The 25323-nt window shown below is 36.6% G+C and overlaps 2 protein-coding genes across 3 annotated transcripts in view; one reads left to right on the forward strand and one right to left on the reverse strand.

The window, feature by feature from the left end:
- Positions 1 to 20344, forward strand: part of POLR3A (RNA polymerase III subunit A) — a 34871-nt gene extending 14527 nt beyond the window's left edge. The window contains exons 17-32 of one of the 2 annotated variants that reach the window (XM_064662581.1): positions 609 to 720; positions 1320 to 1438; positions 2809 to 2946; positions 4368 to 4538; positions 5321 to 5434; positions 6735 to 6770; positions 9613 to 9699; positions 9785 to 9867; positions 11259 to 11429; positions 12072 to 12165; positions 12276 to 12368; positions 12834 to 12998; positions 13668 to 13832; positions 14155 to 14286; positions 15522 to 15654; positions 18369 to 20344. In XM_064662581.1, coding sequence (XP_064518651.1) covers positions 609 to 720; positions 1320 to 1438; positions 2809 to 2946; positions 4368 to 4538; positions 5321 to 5434; positions 6735 to 6770; positions 9613 to 9699; positions 9785 to 9867; positions 11259 to 11429; positions 12072 to 12165; positions 12276 to 12368; positions 12834 to 12998; positions 13668 to 13832; positions 14155 to 14286; positions 15522 to 15654; positions 18369 to 18517 — 1962 coding nt within the window. In that variant the 3' untranslated portion in view covers positions 18518 to 20344. The remainder of the gene's footprint in view (positions 1 to 608; positions 721 to 1319; positions 1439 to 2808; positions 2947 to 4367; positions 4539 to 5320; positions 5435 to 6734; positions 6771 to 9612; positions 9700 to 9784; positions 9868 to 11258; positions 11430 to 12071; positions 12166 to 12275; positions 12369 to 12833; positions 12999 to 13667; positions 13833 to 14154; positions 14287 to 15521; positions 15655 to 18368) is intronic. The other variant, XM_064662582.1, reaches the window with a different exon arrangement.
- RPS24 (ribosomal protein S24) overlaps positions 1 to 25323 on the reverse strand; it is a 229759-nt gene that overhangs the window by 22611 nt on the left and 181825 nt on the right. The gene's annotated exons all lie outside the window — the stretch shown is intronic.

The raw sequence follows: 25323 nt of genomic DNA on the forward strand, positions 1-25323 counted from the left end.
TTAGAGTAGAGACTTCATAAACATATTCTTGTACATTGTGAAGTCTAAAGTTGTCTTCTGAAACCTAAAAATACAAGAAATGCATTTCTTAGGCATGCAACTTGAGCTGACTCTATAGAGACTTAACGTTAAGATGTTTGTATGCATCTAAAAATGTTAGCTAAACACATAACAACTGAGATCTTCCCTCCTTGCAAGAAGTACTGGGCTGATACACTAGAATAAAATGGCATAGGTAGTTGAAATGGAGTTGATTACATTTATCAAGATTTTCTAGGTTAATTAAGAACAGTAACAGTAAAGAAAGTGATACAAGTAGCAAAACATTCCTTTGGTTGTAGATCTCATGCAAGTGTTATCTTGTTCCTTATCGGGGTGAAAGTTAAGTGGACTTTGGTTATGCTGGGTTGTTTTCTTTTTTCTGTAGAAATTTTGGTGAAAGTTATGCAAGTTAAAATTTAACCTTGTTTTACCCAAAGCAATGACTGGGTTTCTTGATTGTATTTTGAATTGCATTTGACTACTGAAGGTGTTGCTGGGAGTGATAGAGTACTGTTTGTGTATGTGTTTTTTTACAAATGCTGAACCTCTGAAATACTTGATTTCAGGCCTTAATCCTTAAAGAACTCTCTGTCATCAGAGATCATGCTGGCAGTGCCTGTCTCAGAGAACTGGACAAGAGCAACAGTCCCCTTATCATGGCTCTCTGTGGTTCTAAAGGTAGGGAGAGCTGAACTTTGCATGTAGGTTGCTCACTTCATCACTCTTGTGAAAATTACTGGTTCCACCTTTTTAGCTTGTTTGATACTGTCAGTTGTGCAAGCTCGTGTTGTATCTATTTTAAGTGACTCAGTAAGTACAGGCAGGGTATAATTAATTAAAATCAAGCTGATGTTCTAGTTTTTGTGTCTTTAAATTTTTAGTACAAGTTAAAAAACATCTTATTGGAACTTATTGAAGAAATTGTGAAGCAAAATATGTAGGTTAGGATCATGGGCTGTATGGAACACGATCCCTAACACAAACCAGGATAATATAAGGACTGTAGTCAAATGGTGGTGGCATGAATGTCTATGACACAAGGGAAAAAAAATTAAAAGGAGTTGTTGGTTGTATCATGGACCTAATTGTCAGCCTCTGCATAAGTGCTGAAAAGAACAGGACAAGTAACAGGACAAGCTTCTTTAACTCTTGAAATTCTGAGTGGTTTTTTGACCAGTTATGAGGCTGAGATCTTCATGGAAGTGAAGATAGTTCATCAGGGAAGCAGTGTATCCCTCATTTGTGAATGAGAGTTTTTTTCCTTTCTTCCTTTTCAGGCTCCTTCATTAATATATCCCAGATGATTGCTTGTGTAGGTCAGCAGGCTATCAGTGGGTCCCGAGTTCCTGATGGATTTGAGAACAGATCTTTGCCTCACTTTGAGAAGCATTCTAAGGTAATTCTGTACATTTACAATAGACTGTGAAGACAAGTGAAACAAGTTTCTTTAAGCCATTTTGAGAAGGATACGTGGTAACACATGTTGTCATGATAGGCTGAAGGAAAAAGGATCACATATGATCCATGTAAAGTGTCCTGAGTGTGATTTGGGAGTTAACAGTAGTGTTTTGAGTTGCCATAGAATGCTGTGAATTTTTACAGCTAAGCCTTGCTTTGACCTTTCTAACTTAGTAAAATTAAAGTAAGTCTGATGATACATTTTTGGTTCTCTTAAGAGTCCTAAAAATAATTTGTTAAAGTTTCTTTCATGTATTATGTGTGACTGCACTAATACTTTTCAGGTCAACTGATGCGTATGTATTGGTATCTTTAGACAGGTGAGACATGCCAGATAAACCTTTCTGGAATCTGGTTTGGTTTTTTTCTTTTTCCACCAGAATAGGTATCATGGGTTACTCAATGTTTTGTGTTTGAGTTTGGTCCTACATGAAGCAATAATGAGTCTAATGCACTTGTTAATATAATTCAATGAAATTAATTTTTTTAAACTGCTATTTGAAATCTAATAAACAGTGAAGAAGATTCTAGGTATAAGCCATTCATCTAGTTAGTGTGTTAAATAACTGTCAGATGGTAGCCGTGACACTTGCATTTGTCATTCAATGTCCAAATTTCCACTTCTGAGTTGTGTAACATACTGAATAAATAGAAGAAGAAACAATACTTCTTGGATTAGATGAGAAGGTAAAACTTAAAATTGAACTCTAGTGTTTTTACTGGTTTTAACTACCTGTTAAATAACAACAAAAAGTGATTTTCTAGGATGAAACTGATCACTGAGGCAGTTTGGTGTTACTTGACTTCAAGGAATGCCTGTGTAAAGTTGATTGGCAAGAACTTTTCTCAGGATGAGAGCAAACCACTCAAGAGAATTAATTATATATGTATCTCCAGTCATATTTTTTCTGGGTTCCCTAGTCTTCAGCACTGCAAATACCTTTACACTACTATTGCAAAATGAACGTTCTTAATTGCCTTTTCAATTTTTGGAAGGGAGTCTAAAGCATTATAAGTCGGTGTAGTGTTTGCAAGGAATGGCTAGAAGTGTGACAAGGTTTGTAGTGAGAAGGAGAAAGTTTGTTATATTAATGTGGAAGAACTAGGCAAGGGGTTTTGAAGCCTTTATTCAGATCTTCTATACAAACATGGAACTTGAGTGCTAAACGCAGGTGAGCTGATTACCCTGTGTTTGTGAGTGTGTTGGCTATCTCTCTGGAAGAATTTAGGTGACATGGAGCGTGTTTTCCTGTAATATACAGAATGTACATTGCATTTTAACTGTGTTTTTCCCACTCTTCTCTGTAGCTCCCTGCAGCAAAAGGCTTTGTTGCTAACAGCTTCTATTCTGGGTTGACTCCCACTGAATTTTTTTTCCATACAATGGCGGGTCGAGAAGGTCTGGTTGACACAGCTGTAAAAACAGCTGAAACTGGATATATGCAGGTAACTGTCAGTGGGGTGGGCATTTTATCAGTCCTGCAAAATGTGGATATTTCTCCTGTGTGTGTTGAGATTACGGGTTGGAGAAGTGCATACATTGCACATGTGTGTGTTTTCAGTGTAATGGAATAATTTATACTGTGAAATACATGGCTTGCCTATATTCTCCAGCAGAGGTGAGGTTTGTAAACATGCTTGTATTAAGCTGTTTCCTTTCAAATATGGATTGTAAAAGCCTAGAAATTAATAGTCTAATTTCTATGGTTTTTTTTCCCTAAAACTGATGTGAATGATGTCTAAAACTCCCTTCCACTGTCTATTCTCTCTAGGTAACAGGCACCTTGGGCCATATAGACTTAGACTAGTTTTGTAGTATGTTAGTGTCTTTTCTGTACCTCCTGTGAAAATGTCCCTCCAACAAAGCTTCTTGCTATTATGAGCAGTCTTGGGACTTCTGGGCAAATATTTACATAGTATTTAAAGTGTAGACCTCTTTTCAGTGTAACAGGCAGTAGAAAAGGCAAGATAATTTGTGGCTGAGGGCACATTCTGAGATGTGCAAGTAACTGTACAAAGACAGAAAAACCACCTCTTGGGGTGGGTGACTAATTAGACCATTTGTCTCCAAAACTAATGGAATAATGTTGGCATGTGTGTAAGTGTTTACAAACACATATAAATATAAAAAGCAACCTGCAAAATATTTTTCCTCTTCAACTTTGATCCTGTGTGAATAAATTGTAGCACTTGGACTGTGGAATTAAAAAAAAAACAACATTTATTTAATCTTACCTTTCTTCTCCTCAGTGAGAAAAAATACCAGTTTAGCCATTGGTGATCTAATTTGCTTTCATAGAACAATGAAATTAGCCTCTAAAGTAATAATGTTTTTAACCATTAATGCTTCACAGCATGCCTTCTATTTGGGATGCCAAGGAAGATAATAGTAAAGGGATTTCTCAAAACCAGGAGTTGATGTAAGAGAAATAGTTAACACAGATGGAAAAATGGCCTCGACGGATGACCTCTTTGCTTTTTGTCAGTGAGAAGAATTGTTTACTGGTTCTGCTTCCATACACAAAAAGCATTGTATCTCTTAAGCAATAAACCTGATGAGAAGAATATGATGTCAAAAACCCCTCAAATTCCTCAGACTTCAATAGGTTCTTGCAGCTTAGCATTAGGTTTCCTGAATGTGGAGTATTGCGTTGTTGCTTTGAATGTTGTTATTGTTGATTTTTATATTCTGTGGAAGGTACAATAAAGCCCTAGGGCTAATGTGGGATTTTAAATAGGTTTTCGTGCCTGCTTATCACTGTCAGATTTATTTCCTGAGTCCAGTTCCTATAGTTATTGTAATCCCAATCAATAGCTGTTTTTAAAAAGATCCATTTTACTTTCTTTGCACCTTTTTTTCCCTTCAGAGGCGGCTGGTAAAATCACTTGAAGATCTTTGCTCACAGTATGATTTAACAGTCAGAAGTTCTACTGGTGACATTATACAGTTTATTTATGGAGGAGATGGCTTGGATCCTGCAGCTATGGAAGGGAAGGATGAACCACTGGAATTCAAGCGAGTTCTAGATAATATCAGGGTAAGGATTGCTGAAATCCTAGAAGTGTGAAAAGACTACTAAGCATGTAGGAGGAAATAGTAAATTGTGAGGAAAATGGTTTCAGTTTAAGTATTTATTTTTAAATTGCCTTTTTTGCGTGGTCCTGTTCAGTTGTTCAGCATGTGTATATGAGTAGGTATTTTTTACAGTGGAACAGAGCAACTAGGACCAAACTGTGTATAAGCAGTGAAAAGTAAAATTTTTCTGTGCTTAAACATAGTTTTGGGGCCTAATGTACAACTCACTAGATAAATGACTACCAACCTATTTGGGTACTAGTTTGGTACATTGCACAAAATAACTCCTTATTAAATCAAGGCATGCATGTTCTTTGTGTTGAACTGGCTGATGTGTTGTTCAGTAACTCTGGATATATTGTGATGTTTGAAGACCTGTATTATTTGGTTTTGTTGTTGGTTGGTTGGTGTGATATGGCCCCTCTCACAGAAGAGCCTTTTGCTGAAATAACTGTTAAGATTTCTGTAATATGAGCATAGTAAATGGATAGAACTGTGTATACTTGTGTGTATACCTTCATATTTACATAAAAAAGTAGAAGTGTGTGTGCCTCTTCTTTTCACAATAGTTTGGTATAGTATAGCAAAACAAGAACAACTAGACAAAAAATCCCAAACTACAGAAAACCACAACCAAACCTAAAGAATAGTGTTAATCAATTCTACACATCTGTATTCTGTGTCTTTACAATGAAGTTTTGTGCATGTGTTTCATGTGAAGAAGTGATGTTTCTTCCTCTCCAGGCTGTATATCCGTGCCGAAATGAACCAGCCCTCAGTAAAAATGAATTGGTGTTAACGTCTGAGTCCATCATGAAGAAGAATGAATTCCTTTGCTGCCAAGACAGCTTTCTGCAGGTAATTACCTCACTTCTTTATCACAGTGTGATTAACTTTTCCTCATTAATTAAGGAAATTAAATAAAATGGTCTTATTAATCTGGTGAAGCAACAACTGAATTTTGTGTTAGTAGCAGGAATAGTGGTTTGTTCAGTAATGCATTTTTGTACATTTAGGGGTGGGGAGCTAGGACTAGGGATTTTAATTCTTATTCTGATAATTGATCATGTTCACCACAGGAATATTAGAAATGAGAAAAATCTAGGGGCTTTTTTGAGTAGAAGTTTTATTGATCTGAGATCTTTTTAGAGTTTCCTTTCCATAGCAAGATGGTACAGTAAGTATGTGCTTCCCCTGGGACATCAGAAATTAAATACTTATTGTCTCTATGTAAGAAACTACTAGGACTGAGTATCATACTCATATGATATTCATATATTTTGATATTATGAATTCTCTGAACAACTGTTTTTCCTTATTTGCTTGTTTTTCTGTAGTGGAAACACCACCTATATGCTTGCGTAGATATGTGGACACACACACACATATACATATATATATGTGTATATATAAAAATATATATATATATTTACACACCTATATACCTGGCTTGCTTATGAAACTAGCACAGCAAAAAAAAAATGGGTCATACAAACTGCTGTGCTGCACAGGGCTTTAGCCTTTGGAGACTACTTACATGTCTTCTAAGGATGAGGGCTTGTTCACATGACTGCTTGCACTTTGAATTGTAAAAGTCAATTTGTTTGAAAGAGTACTGGGCAATTTTAATATTTATGAGAGCAGACACTCTCAAGAGTTCTTTGGGAGTCAGTGATAAAAACTGTAGAATTAACCTACCTGTAGAATTAACCCTCCCTTCAGGTTAAGCTGCTACTTTGATGAACCTTCTGATTACTGGCAGTGATGAGAGCAACATGAGTTTAATGACCTGTGTTTGAAGGGTTTATTTTTAATAGATCAGAGTGCCTCAGAGCAGAAGGTAAACCTGATTAGGACTTCTGTTGGTAGAGTGGAGTTGGAAAAAATAGTTATATCCATATTTGAAATATGCTGCGAATCTTACCTGCATCTCTGAAGGAAAAAAAATACAATATTTTAATATCAGAGTTTGGGAATAAAGCTGTTATTTGAAGTATACATATTTTTAATAATATTAGGAAAATAATTGTTATGAATTTCAGAAGCAAAAATATTACTACATCACTTTAGTGATAATTAGTTTGACATAAGATTTTTAAGTTTTAGGTAGTTACACTTTCTTCTTTCCTTTCCTTTTTTTTTCTGTTCATCCTTGAAGACATTAACTGAGACAGGTTATGAAAAATATAATGAGGTAACTGTAGCATGTGTGTGCCATGTGTGAAAATTAATGTTAGTGCTTTTTAGCTAAAGATGTGTGTATAGTGCTAAAGTAACCGATTAGCATATATACATTAGTGCTTGTTAAATTATGATGTAGGTGTTCATCACAATAATTTAACCTTTTTGATGGTGAAAACTACAACACATGAATTAATTCCCATAGTTACATTTAAGGATTTTGAGGAACATTTCTTTTGGTATTGACTCTTCTTTCAACCTTTAGGCATATTAGTTTGTTTTTTCTGGTGTTTTCCTAACCCTTCCTCCACTTTTCCATTCCAGGACAGAGATACTTCTTACTGTTGTTATTTTAGCAGGAGGTTCCTAATGGGCTTATCCACTCTTGTCCAGAACACAGTATGTCTAAACAGCCCTTTCCTAACAGACTAGCATTCGTTCTGCCTGCACTCTGCCCTTGCTGGAGGGAATTCAGCTGAAAAAATGCAGATTGTTGTTGGCTGGCACAATTTCAATTGTGTTCATGTTTTAACGTATTTGATACAGGTCAATGGAAATTTTCATTTTCTTCTTATTGGAATCAGAGGAATCTCTAGAAACCCTCCCAATTATAAAAAAAAAAATCCGTCCCTTTTCTGTGGTTTTTCTGAAGATGATAGAATATGAGTGCTGAGAGTGCAAACACAGAAAAAGCTCAGCACGCAACCACTCAGTGCTGCCATATGTAGAGGTGACCTAATGGATCTGCCTGGACTTGAATGGATTTTTGCTGAATCCCGTGGCATTGTCTGTGTCACTCTGCATTTCAGTGGCTTCTTCACTGTGAGGGTTCTGATATGAGCAGTGCTTCATGTCTATAAATGATCCTACCAGTGCTGGGAGATGTGCTGCAAAACCCTGGGTGACTGTAGTTTATGCCCTGGACTATTTTGACTAAACATTGGCTCTGGAGGAGCTGACAAAAGGCCCGCGTTGAGCCAGAGCTTACTGAGTCTGGCTGGGGCCTTTCTGTTAAGCTGGTCAAGGCTAAAAGACTTAGATTTTTTTCACACTGTCTAAGTCTAGAATGTTTTTTTGAGCCCACTCTGGAAGTTACATAGCTGTGCTCCTGGAAGACAGTGTTGCACTGAAAATTATAAACTCATAGAGATATTTAAACTCAGCAAGGAGTGAGTTACATTTTCATTCCCTTTGTAGTATAAATTAATCCATAGTTTGGATAAACTGACAACCGTTGAGAGTAATAAATCACTTCCTCTTTTAGGTCTTGTGTGTGAATAAAACTTGTGACAATGAAAAATAAGTCTTCAGAGATTTTTTTTCCACCTTTTTTGACTCTAGTGTATGGAAGTAACATATAATTTGAATATCTTACTCAGAATTATACATAATAATCAATTTACTATGTTGGAGTTGTTAGGATTTTTTTTAAGTACTCTGGAACTCAGGGACTGTCAAAGAGAAAAAGACTTCTGCAAGTCCTGCAATACTCCTTGTTTTATGCACCTGTAGTGAAAAGGTTAACTTCTCTAATATCACAAAACTTATTTAAGGACATAAATCACATCGTCAATTATATGCAAATATTTCAGAGTCAAAAGCCTTTAAAGTGGCCAAATATTTCATTTGTGAATACTACTTACTGCAGGGCAAAAGGGGCAAAAATGTATGAATGCATCTTGTCATGGAAGTGTTGTTCATAATGATTCTGTGAACTCAATTGTAAAAAAAAAAAAAAAAAGTCCCTCAAATACTTATTCAATTTTGCAAGTAATTGTCAGTGCTCAGCTACAGTGATGGTTGCAAGGAGTTCAGTACCTAGTGCAGAAGAGGTAATGTAATTACCTCTTTGTCTGGTAGGACTAGTGGTGTAGATAGAGAAGGTTTAAAAGGACTCTAAAAAAATCAAACTGTTCATTTCTCCACAGAGGCTTTCCTAAATCGTTGTTGAAGTAGATGGAAAGGATTTCCTCTTGCTTTTTGTTTATATTTTGTTTTTGATAACTCTGTATTATGGTAGTGACTTGCACTGAGTCCACTTTCATGGAGGAGTTTAATCATGGACCTCATATTTTGTGACTTCTAGTGTACATGTCCATATCCAAAGTGTAATAACTGAACGATCTTTCATAGAAGTGTTGGATATTTTTCTAACACTATTGTTTCAATTTATGTTCCAGTAAAGACTGTTAGAACTGCTCTTGAGTAAGCCTGGTAAGAGAGTGAAAAGTTTATGTACTTCAACATGTCAAGTACAATTACCTACAAGACCTCCACAGCACAGAGGAGTTATTTGAATTATATTAGGTAGAGACTGACATGTATAAATCAATTTTGAGGTTTTCTCTAATAAGTAAAGTACATTTTGAATCTTTGAAATCTATCCAGATACACTTTATATACTTGCTATGGTCTTTCCATTTTGACTGTTTTGAATACTGAAAAATGAGTGAGAATGTGTTTATGTCATTATAGTCAAAGAATAAGAATTTTGAGGTTTGTGGGCTTTTTTATTTTTTAAGTCCATTTCAGTAGGTGCTGGGTAGGAAGGAAGAATCAACCCAAGTCAAGCACCTTCAGTTGTCAGTGTGTTCTCAGAAAGGATGTGTTTATTCAGTGGGGACCATATTCCTCATTCCTTCCTGCTACTGATCTCTGGTTACACAAGAGCCAATCTGATTTGTGAAATTCTAGTGCATGTGTTTGTCTAAGTTTTGACATTCTTCTCTTCATATTGTACCTTGTTAGTTTATTTTGTAAATACTCTGTTGGGAGCTTTAAGCAAATTACTTGCTGCTGAAGACTTGAGTATGAAGACCATGTCTTTACTTACTGTTGTTTTAATGTGATTTCAGGAAATTAAAAAATTCATCAAAGGTGTTTCTGAGAAGATAAAAAAAACTAGAGACAAGTATGGAATTAATGACAATGGCACAACAGAGGTAAATAGTTTCAACAGGGTAATTATGTAGTTCTTTTCAGTCTTCATAAGTTAGTGCTTGTCCAACTATTCTGTTCTCTTTTCAGCCAAGAGTTTTATATCAGTTGGATAGGATTACTCCAACTCAATTAGAGAAGTTTCTAGAGACTTGTAGAGACAAATACATGAGGTAAGTGTTTACCCTGCTGTGCTCTCAATACTGCTGCTTTCTTGGCCACGTAGGAGTGTATTTTGCTATTTTTACTGTATGAATGTTGGTTCTGTTGTGAATGCAGTGCAAGTTGGCTCCAATGACATAAACATTGCAAGACCAAGGCAGGATGCAAAAGAAAAAAAGTATCATCATCTACATGTGGGCTTGTTAAGGCAGATTTGAGTTTTGTATGACAGTTCTAGAGGTCAGACAGGTGAGGTTTTTATGTTTGTCTTGAGTCATAATCAGATTCTTTCATTAGAAGATTCATTTCCTTCTACATTGTAGAAAAAATGCTTTTGTTTCATTTGAGATTTCTTGAGCATGCAAAGCTATCTGCTTGTGTTTAGGCACCTTCCTTCTGAAATAGTAGTAATCATACCAATGAACACAGTTTTCTCCTGTAGCTACTTACTGCTTATATCCACAGATTGTGTTTTGACAACAGATTCTGGTAAGAGCCCAAAGTGATAGGATTCAGGGTAAGGGAGGATATTGTTTAAACATGAACATTTCTACACCCACTGGCAGACATGTTCCCTTCCTCCCCCTCTTGCAGGAGGTTGTTCAAAACCTCCACTAACTCCATGCAGAACAAAGTCTGAGTAGATCAGTTTTAAATTTATATGAATCTTGATAGTTATTCTTGCTCTATCTACACAGTCTGTGAGGAATTACATCACAATTTGTTCTAACATATTCTTGATCTGTTATGCACTTGTAGGATCCTTTTGTTTGTTATTCTTGGTCTCTAACAAGGTAATGTGGATAGTGTGCTAGTGTGGATGTTTTAATCTCTTCATCCACTGAGATTTATTCCATTTACTAGACTCCTTGGATTTGGTCCTTCCCATGCAGCCACTGGTGACATGTACTTAGTGACCTCACTCTCACCTGCATCAGTTGTTTTCTAATGTGTTTTCTTGTTTTAGAAAATTCACGTATATTTTGAATTTTTAACTATTTCAAAGCAATTACCAGTTTTCTGTTTCAGTTACTAGGAGTACCTGCTTACATTTGTCTTAAGTGTTCTTAAACATGAATTACCTATTTTACTGTAATAAATAAATGTTAACATATGGGATTTCCCTGAAGGGAGAATCCTGGATCTCGTGCTCGATGCTTTGGAGGAAGAGGATAAGCATTTTATCTGTTATGGAAGTTGCACTTAATCTGTGGAATGCCTGTATGACAGGGCATCTTTTTCTATCTTAAGTATTGGTGACCTTTTAACCACTCTCGTTTGTTGATTAAAACTCAATAATATATTAACAAACTTCTTGTATATCTACCAGAATAGTTTCTCTTGTTGTTTGCTTGTGACTCTATACTTCACTGACTTCTATGTCTCTTTCTATATTTATCAGGGCACAGATGGAGCCTGGTTCTGCAGTAGGAGCTCTTTGTGCACAGAGTATTGGAGAGCCTGGCACACAAATGACTCTGAAGACTTTCCATTTTGCTGGTGTTGCTTCAATGAACATTACTTTGGGTGTGCCAAGAATCAAAGAAATCATTAATGCTTCAAAGGCTATTAGGTACTAACACTGTTTTGATTTGTTTGGCAGTTTTTTTCCTTTGCCCAAGTGAAACCTGATGGATAAATTTGCAGTACATGATAACATTTCCCTATTCTCAGCAATATATTAGATAGCATCCAAATCAAATACTCAAAACAAGAAGAATCTAGTGTCTGCCCAACTGTAGGTGATACTTGGGCCCAGAGAGATGGCGAAGTTTTATTTTTCTGAAAATCAGATGAGGGAAAATGGTTATTTGTTTAATGTTCCATTATGTGTCTCATACATTGTGAAGCTTTCTGGTGTTTAGCAGTAGGTGAAGCATACCTATTGCTAGGTATGTGTGAAACCATAATTAAATAATACTAGAATAGCATACACCATGAAAACAGTCACTAGTACCTATCTTAAAACCTCTCGTGTTTGCTTATTTCTACCAGCCTGAAGTACATGAACAATAACTTTCTTAAATATACCTGAGGAACCTGAAAATCTCTTTATCTTATTAAATACTACTGTAGATACAAGATAAATTCCATAAAGCAGGCTGTAATTCAAGTTACCATCTGTAATCTAGCTGACCAATTTCCTAACTGGTTTTGTGTGTGTGTGTGTGTGTGTGTGTGTGTGTGTGTGTGTGTGTGTGTTTGTTCTTTTTAGCACCCCTATTATAACAGCACACTTGGACAAAGATGATGATCCTGATTTTGCCCGTCTAGTTAAAGGAAGAATTGAGAAAACTTTGTTAGGAGAGGTAAGAAAAATTGTGTTATTGCTAATCCTTTAAATGTAAGCATTAGCCAGTTGCTGTGGGGCATTTGAGCTATTTTCACATGCTAACTAGTTTGTCCTTGTTTCTTAAAGATTTCTGAATATATTGAAGAAGTGTTTCTTCCCGATGATTGTTTCATCCTAGTGAAGCTGTCTTTAGAGCGCATTAGACTACTGAGGTTAGAGGTGAGTTGCTCAGTTCTTATGCAGATTATGCCTTGGGTATGTTCCTAAGGCATTCCTATGTCTCTTTAAGCTGGCTCAGAAACAGAAATCACACCAGTGGAAGTTAAAGAAAGGAAGTGAATGAAGGATGTCCTGTAGCTACATTACATCTGGAGGGGTCCTTTTTTTTCCTTGCAAAGTGGATAATGTTCCCCTTATTTGGAAATGAGAGAACAAACATTCATTTCTTTGTCTTGCTAAACATTGGGATGACATTTCTGTCCATTGGTTAATGTACAGGCTGGCACCCTCAGCATAGGATAGTATTTCAGGCAATTTATAAGGGTAATTTATAAGAATATATTGGGGTCGTTTTTCCTGCATTCTTCCTCTTTATATTCTGTTGAAAGACTGCTGCATTTATTTGAGCAGATTGATAGATGTTTAGAGATAACCCTGATGTTTGCTGGCTGACTTTTGCCACAGGTGAATGCAGAGACTGTGCGCTACTCTATTTGCATTTCCAAACTCAGAGTAAAGCCTGGGGATGTTGCTGTCCATGGAGAAGCAGTTGTATGTGTGACCCCTCGTGAAAATAGCAAGAGTTCAATGTATTATGTATTGCAGTCCCTGAAGGAAGAGCTACCAAAGGTAAAAGCAAAGGCTGTCTTGTGCTTTCGTGGGATGTAATCAGTAGTGATAATTTGAGGGTCTGTGGTGGGAAGATGAAATAGTTCTTGGCAGTATTGCCAATGAAGATAGATGGGCTGAGTCTGTAACTCTTAGATTGTGATGGTACTGCTTTGCTGTTGAAACTAAGCCTTCCTTTAATATTTGTAAATAAAATTGAAGCTTCGATACTTTCCTTACGTTTACTGAAGTATTCCAAATTCAGCAGCATGAAGCAGCTGTATCTTCTTTCAACTGCTTCTAGAATTGAACCAGATGACAGTATCTGGCATTTTTTTAGCTTTCTGTGAGGAGACTGGATTTTAAAAATAGTGATAAGTGAAGCTTTATTATTGGCAGCATGTCCTTTTATTTGTGTGGGCCTGCCATCATGCAGATCCTCAAGTCTGAGTGTGAGAATACCTGGCATAAAATATAAAATATAGGTAGTGAGTAAGGTTTATAGTACAGTGTCAATGTCAATTTTGCACTGGTGTATTTAGGAGCAAGAAATCTTATTTTGTATGTGTTTTAAGTGAGCATTTACTCCATATACCGGAGCTCCTAAGTAGATTTGAATGCTGATAAGTTACCCTTTTATACTGCATTACTGTATATATCAAAGTTACTAGGGTTTTTTGTTTTCTGAAGGTTGTAGTGCAAGGTATACCAGAGGTTTCCCGAGCTGTCATTCATGTTGATGAACAAAGTGGAAAGGAAAAATACAAACTTCTAGTTGAAGGTGATAATCTGCGAGCTGTTATGGCTACTCATGGAGTGAAAGGAACAAAAACATCCTCTAACAACACTTATGAGGTACTGTTTAAATGGGTACTCTGGGTTTTTCCCCCTGGCACCTTGATTACAAGTGCTTGCTTGTGCTCAGATGCAGCAGTTGATACCAAATCAAGCCTGATTTCACTAACAGATGTCAGAATGCATTAACATGAGAGAATAAATCGAGTGGCAGCACTTTGCTTCAAAGAAACTGTTTCTATAAATATTTTTCAAATGGAGAACTACAAAAGGGTAGTGATGGGAATGGAGTATTAATATGATAATGGATGGTACTTATTCTAGGGCTATACTTGCTCCAAGCATTCAGTTTTTCATTAACCTAACATAATCCCTTGTGTAGGTAGAGAAAACACTAGGAATTGAAGCTGCTCGGACAACCATTATCAATGAGATTCAGTATACAATGGTGAACCATGGCATGAGCATTGACAGGAGACATGTTATGTTGCTGTCTGATCTAATGACTTACAAGGTTTGTACTATGTTTTTTCTAAATGTTACATTAGCCTGTTTATACAAATTAATTTTACCATGTTTGAGAAGGACGGGTGAGCTAAGGAGATGGAAGTCCATTCTAGGCTTTTAGAATTCAAAGTTGTACTGACCAAATACTGTTATTTGTACTTGACACAAAAAGCTTAATTACTCTAGTTCTTGCGGGGAGAGAGGACCTATTTTGGCTGAAAACAAGTTGATATAATGAGTAGGGAACCATAATTTCATAGTGGAAATAGAAATCCTCAGAATTATGGTATGAAAATCAACTGTTTGGGTAACCATGCATGCAATCTAAGGCTTGCTGTGCAGAAAACCACATGGGGTGTGGCTCAGAACAGCTGCACTGTATGAGAGAGTCAAAGGATACAGATATACAAATAGAATCAGATTACATGAACAGTCTTACAGAACTTGTTAGTAGAAAATCATATCTGTTCTTTATTGATTGATTTTCTTTACTTCACATCCAACGAAGGAGTAAGTACATTTAGTGAAATCAGATTTTCCAATTTGTCTGCCAGAGCGCAAGGGTTTAATTTGGGTGAAATGGATGGAGCTCTGACTTGTTCCAAAACTGTAGAGCTTTGTACTGAGCTGCGGCAGTCCCCAGGGCTGACCCTGTGGAGCTGCAGCACAGCAGTGGAAAAGGGCATCAGAGTGCCATGTTGTAAACGTGATGGGCTCCTAGCATGCATTCTTGTGACTGCAGTTCTTGACTTATGCTTCTGTGCACAATCTGATATAATCAGGATGTTTCTAACAAACATAGGCAGAAGTAAGTCCAAGTTAAACAGCTAATTACCTTTTTTCTGGAGAGTGGAAAAATGAAGATTTAGCATCTTCTGTAATCTCCTGGCAGTGGAAATCAGATTTATCTGTAGACAATGAGCAGTGGATTCAGCATAGTGCTCTCAGGCCCCACTGAAGTTTGTAGCTGAGCAGCTAGTTTACAATTGTGGGGGGGTTTCTCGTGGCCATGTTTCTTTCAATCTTTTCAATACTCTTGCTTAAAAAAATAATCTATTAACCATTTATAATAGTTTCTGTTTTGTTTGAATACTGACTTTTGTTTTAGGTAAATATTGATTACTACCAAACTATTAACCCTCAGAATATTGAACTGTGAAGCACCATACTATGACAATGCTATATTGTAGATAGTGTATTTTTTTACTCAGTCTTATTCTTTGTTTTTTTCCCTCAATCAAGGGTGAAGTGCTGGGCATTACTAGGTTTGGACTGGCAAAAATGAAGGAAAGTGTGTTGATGCTGGCTTCTTTTGAAAAGACTGCAGACCATCTCTTTGATGCTGCCTACTTTGGGCAGAAGGATTCTGTTTGTGGTGGGTATTGCAAAGTCTGTGGCAGTCTGTGGTCCTTAAGCAGCATCTGTAAACCTCTTCAAAGCACTGGATTTTTGCCCTTGTTAAGCTTCCTCTTCAGCTTACCTGTCAAAAACTTCGTGTCTTAGGCTGATCTATCTTCTGGGATCTTCTTGGTCCTAGAAGTTTGGTGTATGTTTCTCTACTTCTAATCTCAGTCAGAGATCTTTATGTCAGACATTTGTTGTATGTTTCTTAAAATAGACTTTTAGTAATTTGGTTTTTCTTCTCACCCTGGATCTCAGTGAAATACCAGGAAATTTGTCCCACTATCATTAGCTCTGTTTTTTCCATTGTGAAAATTTGTCTATCTACAACACTTAGAGCTGATGGAGAAATCTATTACCTCGCTCAGTATTTACATTTCATTTTCATTCCTGCTAAGTAGGAAGGCATATGTGTCTCAGCTTAGGTGAAGATTACAGCCTTACACGATTACTTAGGTGATTTGGCAGTTATACCTAGAAACAAACAGAAAGGCCAAGTTCTTGACTTCTTCAGTTAATTCTGATCTAAATAGATAAAAATTGTTTCTTAATTTTTATAATCAGTATTCATTAATAGAACAGACAAGATGCCTGTCCTCAGAAATTTCTTTTTAAATGTATCAGGTTTAACTTTAAGTTCATTGACATCGATTGAATCATCTCACTGAATTCATGGAAGAATCTGGTAAGAGTTAGGAAATATGTGCCTACATGTGCACAAGTGCATGCATGCTCACATACAGCAAAAAAAAATACAGTAGATGAGTTCTGGCCTTCTCTTTGTCTCTATTTTGTATTTTTGCCATGCACTCCAGTATTTGGAATTGAAGTTATTTTCCGTTTTTTTTGAATGCTTTTACCCCGTTTCTCTCAGATTTTCTTGTCATTTAAGCTCACATACATTTTGGGAATGATTTGTTAAGAAGTCTCTGTCTAGTAGGTTAAACAGAAAAAAGAAGTCAAGCAGGTTTCAACCTCTTCAACATCTGTTTATGCCAGGCCTACCATCCTGGAGCTGGAATTGCTTGTAGGGAGTTTCTGGGTTCTAGTGAAATAAAAAATATGAGTGTGTTATGTTTACTAGGTTTACTAGTTAGGTTGACTAGTTTGTGTGTATGTGTAGGTAGTCTTAGTGCAGTCAATGTCCAGCAGGGCTTTTGTGACAGTATTTTCTGAATCACGGGAATCTGTTAGAAACCCTTGTATTACTAGTTTGTATATTAAGAACTCTGCCACTTTCTGGCTCTCCAGCATTCCACATGGGTGGGATTTTTTTTTTTCTTTAATTATTATTTGCCTGTGATTAAAGCAAAGATCCTATGGCAGACTGATTTCCAGTAAGGAAAAGAAAATCTTTCCTAAGTCCCCTCTGAGCTGGTAAAATCTTGTTTTGAATAATGTGAAAACCAAAGGTCTTCTGATGTTACCTTCTATATAAATGTTTTAGTTCAAATGAGGAAATGCAATGGACAGAACAGCAATTGTTGTCTGCTTACCAAAACTGAAGAGATGATAGTGGCTTGCTTGTGTGAAAAATTGCTGTGCAGATGCCTGACCTATTACTTGGTCTGTGAGGCCAAAGGGAGGTGGAGAGGAAGGCTTCTTGTTGTATACATGGAAGTATTGCAAGGGAAGAGCAATGTCCAAAATCTAAATGCAGTTTTGATGGCTCAGTGGTTGGCTCAGGTTGAAAGGTTATTGTGCAAAACCAGGTAAGTTTTATTCTGCTAGATTTAGAAAGGTATTTCCTTTTCTTTTGTAACCTGCATGCTGTTGGGGCCTCAATCTACAGTACCTCCTGAGAATTCTATATCCTGTACAAGATTTTTAAATGCATATTGTTGGCAAATAGTGGAGTAGAAATGCAGCAATGGTCTAAGAGCAAAAATACAGACTCTTCATTCATATACATTTAAATTGCCAATCACATCTTGCCAGAATTTTAAGCAAATTTATTTTCATCCTTTGTGCATTCATAGGTACAACTGTTTATTGCTACTTTGTTAAACATTTTTGTGAAGAACAGTATTGTTATACTCCTGAGAATGTGCACAGGTGTTGTTTGGATCATAACTATGCTAAGAAAGAAACACTGGTATCTGATAGCTTGCTTTTAATGTGGAACGTTCTTTAGAAAAGTAGTGTACATCAGTAGATCTGGAGTATAAATGTGTCAGCACATAGCAGTGGAAGTGTTAGAGCTGTCAAAATCATTGGGACAGACTAAATCTTTCAATTCAAAACAAGCACTCTTTCAATGCTGAAGATGCCAAAAGCATTATAGCTCAAGTACTGTGCCTTTCTCATTGGGAACTTGAAGGGGTTTCCAGGGAACTTGGTCAGATTTGACTGAAGTCTTAGCACTGAGTCAGAGAATGGACAAGTAAGTTAGCCTTGCATCTTTTGCTACAGGCACTGCATGGAATGTGTCTGCTCCAAAAACAAACCTTCTGAAGCACTTCCATTACTAGAGAAGGGATCTAGGCTAGGTTGACTCTTTCCTGTCTAGAATTTAACACTATTTAATATACTGATCTGATGACCGTAACATTTAACTCGATCTGGTGAAGAGACCTTGGCCCTTACATGTGAGGTTCAAGGAGATAGAACAGAACAGACAAATCAAAATAGTTTTGTGAATCCTTACTATTCAGATGTTCACCATGTTCGTTTTTTTTTTCTCCCTAGGTGTTTCTGAGTGCATCATCATGGGAATTCCAATGAATATTGGAACGGGACTTTTTAAACTGTTGCACAAAGCAGACAGAGAATCAACCCCTCCTAGGAGGCCTTTGATATTTGATCATAATGAGTTTCATATTCCCATTGTTACATAGCACTTGGACATGATACAACATAGCAAAACAAGAAATAAGAAGCAAACATAATTTAAATTAAAAAATGTGTGTTATCAGTTCTGTGTCTCAATAACTATGAATTGGTAAGTGAAATACTATCAAAAGATTTGCCCAATTGTTTACCAGCTGTTGTTATAGAGACTCTGAAAGGAGAGGCTTCTCTGCAGCAGTGAGTGAAAAGAAATTTGAAGTGGATATCACCTGATAACATTTTCTTTTTCATGTGATAGAATTAGCTTTTTGTGTTACTGTTAATGGGTGGAAGCTCTTATTAACTCAGTGTTACACGTGTATTCAGATTTTATTAAAAAACAAAACAAATAGAAAATTGCACGACAGTTCTGTGAGCTTGCCCAGAGTGCATTTGGAAATGGCCTTTAAACAGGAGCTGCAGAGGTCATTCCACAGCTGTTAAGAACAGAAACTTCAGAAAGCTGGAACTGAGTCTGTGATTAATTCATACTGAGTTCAGGAGTGCTGTTCAAAGTGTTTGAAGTATTTGCTCTTTGCTTGTGGTGTTTTTAATTGGTTTTCCTTTATCCTGAGTTATTATCCAGTAAATCATTTTCCTCCCCAGGATTCTGTTTTGGGGCCACGTTTGCAAGAAGCTGCACATTGTAAAGCTGCTACTAAATTCTGAGAACTGTTGTAAGAATATTGCAAATTATAAATAACTTTTGATATGACAGGAGCTGTCTAACTGCTGGAATCTGAACTTTACAGCAGTCTTAGTTTTGGGAAAGTTTCATAATTGAGCAGGATCATCACAAAAGCTTAGTTTTATTTTATTATATAAAGTAGAAATAGAAAGGGTTACTGTTTTTATGCATTGCCATGAAATAATTTGAAAGTATTTTTAGCTTTAGCCCATTGGAGCGGTTTTTAGAATGTATATAGATTTCCAATTATTTCAGAGTAGTATGTGTAAATTGGCTGTGGTGCTATGGAGGGGAAGTATCTTAGTGTTTTGTCGCAGGGTTTGGGTATTCAGTGTGTTCATAACATTGGGTCAAAGTTGGAGAGAAACAAAGTAGAGGAAAAAGCTGGACTTGTGCCCTCATAAAATAAAAGCAGGCTGCTGAGTATCCTAGCATTTAAAAAGGAACAAGTTTGTGCTGCAGTTTGTTTTTATGTAGCACCAAAGGAAAAGCATAAAACAACAGACTTACAGTCTCTGAATGCAGCTTTAAGTGTTAAGGTGCCACTGTGTTTATTTTTTAATTCATCTTCCGTGCAGACAAGAACTCACAAGAAATTCAACAAAGCTATTCTCAGATTATTTTATATTTTCGGTGTGATTCTAAGATCTACTTCTGCCTAGATTTTGGCAGGGTAAAGATGCAGAATGTAGTGCAATTAGCATCTGCTCTAAAAGCCATATATATATATTGCTATCTCTGTTTTAAAAATAGAAATTTAAGAATAAATTAAAGTTTTCTTTGTGATCTCAGTGAGATTGCCACTTACTGATTTGTCTATTTGTTTTTCAAGATATACGTTTAACACAGTTAGGGGCTACATGAAGAGAAAGCCCATAAACCTTTCCTGTGGTTAAGTACTTCATTTTATCATGGGAAATTCTATTGAAAGTGTTTGGCATTTTTGTGAATAAAGATTCTTCTCAAGGTCTGAATGGGTTTGTATTGCAACAACCACATCTTTTTTTTTTTTTTCTCTAAATACAGTGAAATGGGCTATTTAAATGATGGGTTGACTCTCTTGTTTGTTTTAAAAGTATGAATTAAATGTCACCTGTTATCATTGTTTTTGATAATAAAAATGGACAGAGGTAAAGGAAAGGTAAAACTTGTGTTTGTTTATTGATGCATTATATCTGTGCATAATTAATTTATGGATGAGCTAACCTCCATCTCTCTCATTTGCTTAGTTATTAAGACACTTGAGAATTATTGAGTTTAAATCTCAGGTATTTACAGCCTAAATGAATATGTAATATAAAACCTATCTTGCATGAAGTCGACACATCATGTCCTCTGAGCATGCTCTGCATCTCATGAGTGTTTCAACCAAAAATAGATTGTTTACAAGAGCACTGTGAATTAGTAATTATTGTTTGAGCTCTCTGTACAGTCAGTAAACAAATTAGCTGTTGGATTTCACTCATAAGCAGTTTTTTATAAGGGTCATTTTTAACAGTCAAAACCATGGAATTTTGGGATATTAAAATTTAGGTTTCATTTTTTAAAAAATAGTATCTTGTACATTTTCATTTATTTTATAATTGATGTGGTAATTGAAATTAAATACTAAGTTAAATGTAAATTTTAAAGAAACACAATTTTGTTTCCAAAAAATTAGTAGATAACAGTAGAAGCCATAGAAAAGAACATCACAGACAGGCAGCACATCTTTGCACGGAAAAGATGGAAAAGCATCTCTTGTTGATTTATGATGTCTCACAATTGTTTGTGTACTTAATACACAGTAAAAGCAAGTTCAAAGTTAATGCTAAAATCTACATGTTAGGTTATGGGAACAATTAGGTACTATCATTCTACACTGATCACTGGATGCCCTTAAAATTTTAAACATTGTCCAGCTCCTGTAGAACACGGATGTTGACCTTAGAATGGTTGGGCTGCTGAAGAATGTCGGGCATGAGCTGCGTAGCCAGTGGTGCAGCAGGGCCAGCTGCAAGTGGGTGGCCTGAGGTGGGAACCCACATTCATATTGGTACAGTTTGAAAAGGCAAAAATTGCCTCCCAAAGTTCATTAAATTTTTCATCTGTTTTAAAACAAATTTCAACGTTTCCTTAAATGTCAGGCTTAGAAAGATCTCCAAGTCATTCTGTATTAACTGGTCCTTGAATTTTTATCATTTTATTTCTTCTCAGTGAGGTCTACTGAAAATAGTACTTTATTTGTGACTTGCACTAAAACTTGAAAATAGTTTTTCTGTTTTAATCCCAGGTAAATGGCAAAGCAGAGATATTGTTCATTTGTATACATCCATGATTAGCAGTTCTGGATTTTATGTGCACTTCAGTTAAAAAAAACTATTTAATAAAGTACTTTCTTGGTATGTTTATCAGGAAACTACTTTACACACATCTCATATCTGCAGAGAGATAAGAAAACAGCAACACGTGCTGTATAGGTTTCCTGTTATGACTATGGGAAGTTGGAAGTAAATCCAGATTTGTGCTGCTTTGGTTCATACCTTGAACCTTTTTGCTTATCTATGCTTAAAAAAAAAAGGAAAGCACATGAATGGTGTGTTTTATAAAGTTAACTACAAGTAGGATAAAATTGGCTGTTTCAGTACAAATGCTCCTTGATGGCTGACCGTTTGTCACTGTTTCAGTATAAATTGAAGGAACCACTGCAACAGGAATTCCTCAGTTTTGTATCACTGCTTGCAAACAGGATACAGATTTTCATAGTATCTGCATATTTGCCTAAAATCTTCTATGAATGTAACTGATAAATGTATCTTCAAAGTGGTTCGCTAAAGCTCTGTATGCAGACCTAGGAAAGTCTGTCAGTAATTAAATATGTAGGGGAAAAAATAAGAAAAATTGTCCTATGTTTTTATATTGTCTAAGAACAGAAAAATTAAAGGGATAAAATTATAAAATAGTTTAATATTTTAACACACAGATAATTGGCAGGTTATTTGGATGTGATTATGGTATTGAAGCACAGCAAGTTTATCTTGAAGAATAAATACCAAAATCTCACAGGCCAATTGGAAAGACCCATAGAAAACAAACCAGCCCTGCTACTTTTGTGTATCAGTGCTTGTGCAAATGAGTTAAGGTTTCCTGTAACTGATAAAATGAAAATTTTAGAACATTTCTTCTAATGAAATTAGATTACAGCATCATCATCTTCCACTAGAGAGCAGCATTTTCTTTTGAGAAAAGAGGTATTGGGATAGCAATTCTTTATTTTTTTCTATTAAAAATGTTTTTTTATAGTATGAGGAATGAAATATGAGAAGTAAGGTCACCTGTTAAAATTATATACATGAGGAAGGAGATTAAGGGAATTCATTTTCTTAAGAAGGAGAAGCCAGAGTCCACACAGGCTTTTTCATGAATTAGTAACATTTTCACTTGCATATTTTCTGACAATCTGGCTTAAAAACCAACCAAATGAGCAAACAAAAATAGTACTTGAATAGAAGGCTCTAGTGATTCCCAAACGAATGTAGCAAGTTACTCCAGGGAAGTGAAAACAGCGAATCTGTCCTGTGAACTGGGACATGTCTTTTGTGGCAGCATTTTCCATGCAGCACTGATTGTTACAATCTGCACTCACTCTCCACAGTGAGCACTGAAATACAGCTCTGAGAGCTTCTCTGAAGCGTGAAGTCCTGGCAGCTCACTGGGTAGTGTCTCATATTCTTCAGCTGCTGCAGAACTCCAAAGCAAGGCTGTATTAAAAACACTTGAAGGTGATGTTGATCGATGCAAGAGACCAATGTTTAGGACTGAAAATAATATGAAACAGGTGGTCTTCTCTGTGTACAGACAGCTGAAATCAGCAAGATTTATGAAAGATGACTTCCATTTTAATGTCTGAAAGCTACAAGGGTGCCTGTAGCTTTGTTAGTTCCTATCCTATGTGTGACAATTCACAGTGGTGAGGACTTGGTATTGACTGGCTGTGCTTAGGGGTTCTGTGGGCTCTGAGCTGCTCTGGGTACTGCATTGGCTTAACCACCACAGTTACTTCTGGTTTTATGTAAAGCCACCGTGTGCATCAGGTGGTGAAAAGCATTTCTTCATCTAAAGAGTGTCCTGTGAGTCCAAGCCTTCAAGATAAGAAAAAATTGCATGTTCCTGTTGTAGGTAGGAAGGACTGATGTTGTACAGGAATATGGTGGTTTCTGCAGTTGTTGGGAATAGAGGAAAGAAAGCTGAAAAGGCAGGGCACGTAAAGATAAGCGAGAGGATAAGCAGTGGGAGTTCAGATCTGTTTGGGGAGGAAACAGAAAGGTGGCACCTAGGTGAAGCGATGCACAGATATTCATAATCTCTATAAGGAGTCCTAGTGAAGTGATGGAAATAGCTGGGAAAAAGATAGGTATTCCTGAGAACTAAGATTTCATCATTTGTACTGGAGATTAGTTACTGGCTGTAACAAACAATAATTAAATCATCATTCTTTTGGTAGATGACAATAATGCAATAACTAATAATGCAATGACTACTAATTAGCAATAACTCTGAATTATTTCCTTCAGTTATTGTATCAGTTTGGATATACTGCTCTTTCAACCAATTGTGCATAGTTACAGCTGCTGAACTACAGTGATATGCTGCAGCTAAGCACAAAAACTGCTGTTCCTGGTGGGTTCTGGTACAGCCCACGAGGAAGATCATATCTATAATTGGCACGTGAATTGGAATCTCTCTTTTAGTGTTGATACCTGAAGGGAGATCAGAAATATTCCAGGAAAATCCTTATCTTACTTTTTTTTTAATAATATACAGGTCCTGCTACTGAGAAATTACAACCATTAAATTTCTTGTCTCATACTAGAAGAGGGACAACAAGAGCTATGAAGATCAGATGGATAATTTACTGAAGTCTGCAAAAGGAAAGCTATTCTATGTAGATTTTCCAGTTATTGTTAAAACTTAGGGCTGTTTGCAAAGAATGTTTGCCATCACAGTGCTGTCATCATGTTGGTTTCAGACCCAGATAGTGCTGAGGGTTTTAGTCCATGGGTAAAACAGGACATGCAGGTACCTCTGACTGTGGCTTTCAGGGTCCACAGAAACCTGGGTTACCCCCCAGGATTTCATACCAACTTCCTTCTCCCCTTCAGTGGCAATGTTTTGTCAGTTGGCAACAGTGTTGGCCAGAAATGAAGCTGTTCTGAAAGCAGCAGGTACCTGGATTATTAATCATAGGCTTTCTATTCTCCTTTTTGTGCAAGTGTAGGTTGGTTAGCCCTAACAGCTAATCTTTCAATACATATGGCAATTTTCTCAGCATGCACCCCTTTTAAATGTTAACTTGTGTGGATTTTTAAAAGCAAAATAAAGAAATTTATTGCCAAGAAATGCAAAAGTGATAGTGAAATTGTGCTGGTAAACTTCAGGAGTCCCAGAAAATGTCAGAATAAGGTGTGAGACTTTAGAATTAATTTATTTCAAGGTTTTGTTGGTTTCTAGGAACTGGTTAGCAGTGTGGTGTGATTCATCCAGGTTTGACACAGATGGGGGATTCTTTGGCTCAGGTTGATTCACAGCATCTCTGTGGTAAACTGCTGATTGTCTTTGGAGTGACAAGGATGGCTTGGGCTTTGTCATGATGCAGGCTTGAAGCACCAGCAGTGACACTGTGGGACTTGTTTCTGAAGGGCCAAGTGGGTTGGGCATCTTTCATGCACTTGCTGGAAGGAATGACCTCACTCCTTAATCTACCTTGATCCCTGCACTTTTTCAATGCAACGGTGCTAAAATGTTTGCTCTATGTGTCGGTACCTTGACAAGCCCACACAATAACTTACTCCCTTTCCCATATGCAATTCTTCCAGGTTTTCTGCTCATGCAGACATTTTGCAGTTACTTCAGAGACTTCCTTTAAACTTCTATTTTTTCAGAAGATATATAGTTCTTCTGACTTATGCCACTGCTGAGCATTTTCTAGTTCCCTTTGCATTTATTTCTGTCTCTTGTCCTTGTTTCTCACACAGAGTTGTCCCTTCTGGACCCGTAGTGACTGTCACTGCTGGTGACACTGCTTCCCTGCAGCAGTGCTATGTCAGCCATACTGTGCCACTGGCTGGAGTCAACTCAGCCATGCAA

This window comes from Pseudopipra pipra, chromosome 8, assembly GCF_036250125.1.
Source record: "Pseudopipra pipra isolate bDixPip1 chromosome 8, bDixPip1.hap1, whole genome shotgun sequence".
NCBI lineage: Eukaryota > Metazoa > Chordata > Aves > Passeriformes > Pipridae > Pseudopipra > Pseudopipra pipra.